This window comes from Rhodnius prolixus, unplaced genomic scaffold (assembly GCF_049639745.1).
Source record: "Rhodnius prolixus isolate KJV_2025 unplaced genomic scaffold, Rpr scaffold_3, whole genome shotgun sequence".
Lineage (NCBI taxonomy): Eukaryota > Metazoa > Arthropoda > Insecta > Hemiptera > Reduviidae > Rhodnius > Rhodnius prolixus.
Window position 1 is genome coordinate 44,580,246 of NW_027411603.1, and position 6,575 is coordinate 44,586,820.

General features: G+C 32.2%; 1 protein-coding gene across 1 annotated transcript in view; it reads left to right on the plus strand.

Moving 5' to 3' along the window:
• The window catches only part of LOC141453086 (uncharacterized), a 57,357-nt gene extending 51,180 nt beyond the window's left edge, over positions 1 to 6,177 (plus strand). The window contains exon 4 of the mRNA XM_074125827.1: positions 3,941 to 6,177. Within this exon, the coding sequence (XP_073981928.1) occupies positions 3,941 to 4,067 (127 nt within the window). The 3' untranslated portion in view covers positions 4,068 to 6,177. The remainder of the gene's footprint in view (positions 1 to 3,940) is intronic.
• Positions 6,178 to 6,575: the final 398 nt, after the last annotated feature.

Consider the following 6,575-nt stretch of genomic DNA (forward strand, 5'->3'; position numbering starts at 1 on the left):
AAAAAAATAATTGAATCTTGTTTTCACCTTTATAATTGACAGAAATAATATGTCAGTAAAGTAAAATTAACATTAATAATACTATTTAATGAAAGCTGTAGAAATAACACAGCCATTAATATTAATAACTCTTTAAATATGATTGTAATTCAACATCTAAGACATGGTTTCTTAAACTGGGGTCCCCCTTGACCGATTTTAGGATGATAATCCTGAAAAGATGATGTGATATACATTGATTTAGTTACAAATATAATTAATAAAATGAATAGTCTGCAGTCATTAGAGTTTATTGACACCTGGTGCTTTTTTCAGTTCATTGCCAGCTTTCAGACAATGTTCGTTACAAACAACACTGTTCATCGCCCGGGGCAGTGAGCTGTAAGAAGCTCCTTGGAAGTAGAAAAAAAAAAAAAATCTAAAGGCCAGGTAGTCTTTTCGATTGTGATTCGAAAATGTATCGAAATTGTTGTGGATTGTACTGGTTAGAACAGAGGTTCCCAATCTTTTTCGGTTTGCGATTCCCTAAATAATCGGATTTTTTTCCGCGGCGCCCTTAATACATAAGATTTTTTCTAAATTTTTGACTTTCTTGAAAAATTGAAAAATTTTCCTTTTCAAAAGGGATTACCCATTTAACAGCAAAAAATTAAAAACAGATACTTACTATTTTCCTAGGGTAATATAAAATATCTAATTTCAACTGTTTCGGTAATATCCATATGGAGACGGGACGACCACCATGTGGTTAGGTTAGTTGGAAAATAAATTGAACAAGAATTTTAAACTCACAAACAATTTATTGAACGTCCATTGATGATTAAAATTATTAATGGGATGGATGGGCTTGATGTTCACTACACAACTTCTCAAATCTCGGGATAAAATTGGATATATAATTCGAGAATTGGAAATTCCAAGAAAATTGCCGAATTGTTTAATTGAATATTTCGCGGCGCCCTTATGACGGCACCGCGGCGCACACTTTGGGAATCACTGGGTTAGAACATTGCGAACTAAAAATTTCACAGCTGAGTTTTTCTCTATAAAAAGAAAACCTTCAATGAAACCTATCCTCTTCTTGCCAAACGAATTTTGAATTATTTGACTACCATTTGCTACGCTACCTTGTCGGAACCTAAAGATTTAGTTTGTGTTACACATATCATTTTTTTGAAAACTATTTTTACACAGGAGACCCTAAAACTGATGTTCCAGTTGGATACTCGAAATAGAAGGTATGACTAGAATGTAATACTTCCTTACTTTGTGCTTAGTAAAACCAAGGAAAAAAAATAGTAAATATATGTACGATAGCTAAGACTAGCAAAGATTTGTATCTAGTAGCCAGTAAAAATAAATGCTATAACTATCATTACATTAAAATGAGATCATTTACTATGTTTTAAATGTTCTTATGGAGTAAATATGAATGCCTATGTAAAGAAAGCAGCATGAGTAGAGTCATATAGCAAGTGTCACAAAGTAACTATTATAAAGTAGTTGTTTGACCCACATTTTGTGTTGCACTTCTCCAGGTGAGTTTTTACGATTTCTCCAAGTTCAAAAGGAGCACTTCTAAGTTCAAATAAAAGTTCGATGTAATTATTTTATGCATAAATTAACCATATTCATAATTTTCTCACCTATCAATTCAATTCAATGTAAAAAAAAATCATGTTGAATAATGTTAATTCGCATGATTACTTTGTTGGAATCATGTAGGCTTGTAGATGACTGTAGTGACATCCATGAAGATTGTAGTTTCAATCTGGCTAATTTATTTATTTTTTCGCTAATAGAGGCGTTTGACGTTTCGCAAAAAAAAACACATCCTTCACTAATCTGGACAGATTTTATTGAGAACTTTCACCTCTCTCATATTACCACTTAGCAGGCTATATACATCGTGTACTTCGGCTTCAGTGTAACCCAAGTGAAAGAGGAGTGAATGCTTTGGATGCAGTAAGGATTTGGCCTGAAGTAATATAACGAACAGTTGAAGGCCAATGCTTCCTAAGTTGAGTGGTGTTGAAGTTGTTGTCCCGTCTGAGGAGTAAGTATGAGGCACACACCAACTGTGTGTGCTTGCTTAATGCTTACCTTCTCCAAAAACAAAAAAAAAAAAAATTATTTTTATTATACTCCAAGATGTAGGCACTGAATGACGGAGATAAGAGAGATGACCTTTAGCATATCCCTCCACAGAAAATAGGTTGACCTTGCAAGAGGTAGATGCAAAAAAGGATGATGTTGAGCAAAATGAAAGGTTGTAGTCCGAAATATTTGCTTACAAAAAAAACAACAAATGGCAATTTGTGGTAAAAGCAGTGAAAGTGAGGAGTCTCCGATAAATGAATATTGAAATGCTTCCAAATAACTTATTAAGCAAAAAATATTTAAGGTCTCACTTGCTCCCGAGTATTGTAACTAACCTACTAGCTCAAAAAAATGGCGACTTCACCATAACATGAAATCAGTAATGTGCCCTCCAACTCCATAATAGCGTTTTTCATACCTGAATTTGATGTTCTCACAGCCAGATTTGTCCAAATTTTTTACCAACATTCTTGGAGAGTGAAAGCCAGCAGCATTTTGGCTGGCCAGAGCATCCGAGAAGGCGGATGAAGAAAGAAGAAATTTCTATGTGAAGAAATGTGCATCAGGCGCCAGGCGGTACGTACATACCCTGGTCATGGTAGGATGGTTGTTTTATCACCGCCGGTACAAGATTTATCTGAACAGCTCGTCCTACTTACCCTCCTCTCATTCTATCTCTCTCTAAAACCATCCCTTCCACCAACGGCTGTATTTCTGAATATGTAATTAGCGCCAGGAATTTTTAACAAGAATTAAAACGTTCTTTCCAATTAAAAAAATTATTTAAAAAAGTAAACCCTCAGAATGAATTAAACCCCCATTTTCTTTTATTAAATATTATGAAATACCTTATTTATGTAAATCTAAGTGAGCTCTTAAGTTTACTTAAGAGAAAAGAAGAAAAACTGCGATTGTAGTTCGACGTTGAAATTTTTAGACTCATCAAGGTAGAAGGCAGAAAATAACTTTTATTCTTAAACAAACTTTATCAATCTCTCATACTGCATTCATACAATATATTTAGCTTTTTCCCCTCTAATATTGGCTTTACAATGTAGTTTTTTTTCTTTTAAAAATAGGACTAAGTACTTACTTTTTGAAGCCTTTCATATCCATTATTACACATAATTACACACGGTGCTCATTTTGCAGAAAGCCTTCTCACATTTAGTTATTGACGTAAAATTCCAGCAATAATGATATGCCAATTTCAATTAGTAGTAAAAACTGTAACTCATTTTACTATACCATCAGAAATCTTATACATCTTTAATCGCCGCTCCTCCAACGTCGTATTCACCTTCTTCACAATATTTGTATGATGGATAGAGTATTGGGTCTTCCATTATTTCCTTGATCATCGTCAAGTTGAGCAAGACCGTTTTTAAATTTAGGCTAACATTTCTTTACTGTTGAAATTATTGTAGTAAGACATATGTAAACCTCCATCGACTTTACATGATTTCCGTAGGCAATAAACTGTCAAAAACGTTTATGTGACCACGTAATTTCTGTTAACAAACAATATGTCCAATTTAAATAGCTAATAAAGAAACTATTCGACGGATCAAGACGTATATTATTGAGCTATTACATAGCTTTCGATACCAAAAATAAACATTGATAACAACACCATCTCTGAGCACGACTAAGAACTTTTCACTTTGACCTAGTAATATTTATCAGGGGTGATAAATTCAACAAAAATTCAAGCATTTTAGCACAAACAATTAAATTAATCCACAACCACAAACAAGCAAAAGATTTATATTATACCTGTGCATACATTCGCCTTTTTCTTTTTCACTGTCTTATAAAATATAAATTCATTTTTTTTCAGGTTGTCACCGCATACAGCTGCCTCAGTTGTGGGTCATCTTCAGGAAGTTATGTCTGCAATCAAGAACAAGAATTGCTCAGTTTTCAAATGTCCTTCAGATGGCCGTAAAAGGATTGGACATAGATAAAAGATTTATGATATTTTTTTTTGTAGTACAAAACAAGACACTTTCAAACGTGTTGGCCTTTAAACTGTGACAAGAATGTATGTAACTGTAATTGTAAATATTTTATTCTTCTTCTTTTATTTTTTCTTTACTTTAAGAACTGTCTTCTTAAATTTGTCTTTGAAGAAAGAAAAAAAGGTATCTTCTTGGGTTCGATTCCTAAAGAAGACAGAACTTGTAGAGACTTATTTATTGTCGAAAAATTTCTCTGAATCATTTCTATGAATATTTTCTATAATTATTACTGTAACTCTTTTACGGGTAAATTCAATTGTATAAAAATCTTGAATTGTATAAAAATGAAGAAATTTAAAAAAATCTTCAATCATGTAAGATTCGCAAAACAGATTTTATTTTAAAATGTTGATATACACTTATTATGCTGTATGATTTGATAATGAGTAGCTTTAGAAAATCAAATAAAATCGATTCAGGCTTTTCGACAAATTTATTGCCATATTCAGTGGTCTGTCCAAATAGGCACTGAACTTTTTCAAGGTAATAACCAGTTAAAAACAACCGACTAATCTATTTAGAAACTCGTTTATTCATGCAGAGTATTAATTTATTGACAAAATAATTTTATTGGAAGTGAAATTGTTGAACTACATTATCATGACTGTTGTGTATTTTATTTATTTATTTTTATTTTTTTGTGCTAACGGAAATATATTTTACTTTCGCTTATATATAGCGGTCATGTCAAATTTGAGAACGGAAATACCGATTTTTTTCTCTTTTTTTTTGGAAAATCATCTGCGTTTGTGTGAAAATTAGCTAAAAAATGAAAAATTGTAGTTCAATCTTTTGGAAAGTTAGCCCTCAAAATAACTTAACCTCAAAACCTCAAAACAAAGCAGGTCTATACCTTTTATCTTGAAACATTTTCGCTGGAAAATCCGATTAAAACCGCTTCTAAAAGGGGATGGGAGAAAGCTTTCCGCTTTAGCGCCATTTCAGTGGAAAGGTTTTTCGAAAATCACAAAGAGTTTCCCGTTTTATGATAATTTCTAGTTTAATATAAATTCCTCAACTGGCAGAGTCACTTTATCTATCGGAGTTTCCACGTTCTTAAGATTTTCTTTTTTAAAATAGCTTCTATAACTTTATGTTTGTAAAGTAAATCGCTTTTTCGTTGTCTTGAGATTTTTTCGAAAATAGCAGCTCTACCTATTGCGTATTCGTGTTTTAAAAGTCGGAGTGCACCTTTTAATTAATACAATTCTTCTATGAAAATTGGATTTACGACTGTCATGGTGGATTATTTGGGAGTAGGCTAACTTCTAGTTCGCCATTTCAGCATAATGTACGGATTTACCCACAGTTTACAAGAATTAAATATGTTCCTTTCAAGTAAGAACCTTGAGATGTGAAGTAAGCATAGGTTGTGTGAGTGTTCACACCAAACGTTTTCTTATTGGTTGAATGTTTTAACTTTGTAACAACTTAAAAAGTATCTATTGTTCTCTCATTTGTAGACGAAGAAATAGAAGGCAATAAATTTGCCCAAAAGCTGGTAAAAATTGAAGATTTATATTTCTCTAATTGCTACTCAATATAAAAAAAAAATCTATATTTCAGAAGATAAGCAGTAAGTCAATTATATTTCTGATATCGGCTAATGGTTATTTTAATAGCATTGCTCTTTGTCTAGGCAAAGAGTGACTGCAGACTTTCCTAGTTGGTCATTTTTTTTTTTTTTAACGAAAAAGATAAGAAGTCAGATTTGTAACTACATAAACCTAGTGTCAGATCTGCTCCACAAAGAAAGGCCCTTTCTAGGTGATTTTTCACCAAAGTTTGGATGTATACAATCTTACTTTTTCTGGTTTTACACAAAGAAATGCCTCTGAAAAAAACGCAACTAGAAGTTTCACTTTGCATTTATCCAAATTCTTAAGATTGATTAATTGAATATATACTCTATCAAATCTCCTCTGTTAATGGTGTTAGTTAACGATCCAAACGTGATGTGTATTTCCAAATAAGAGTTGGATATGAGCCTGAGGCTGTCTATATAGAGGAGTGTCCTTAAACCTTAATGCCTAGCAAGGCATCCAGGAAGTCAGAAGGCCAAGGTCACGTCAAAAGTAAAACCTATCGCCGCAAGTCAGTTAGTCAAAATTAATAAAACCTTGCCTACCTACCTAGTTGCTATCCACCAAGAAAAAACAAAAACGCTATTTTTTCCTAAAATAACCATGTTGCTTAAAACATTTGCCAAAATAAGAACTGATTAATTATTGGTTATTACCAATGATGAAATGCTTGCTTTCTGTTTCTTCTTTTACTTTTTTTTTAATAAATTAACCATAATTGGTGTAACCAATTTTTAATAATAAAAATTAGTTTCCTATTCCAAGTGTATATCAAACTGTGTACAGTTTTAATAAAACTTTCACGTGGTTTATTTTAATTAGGTAAAAATACTTGCTAAAGTAATTTCTAAGATTTTTGCAAATTGTAAAT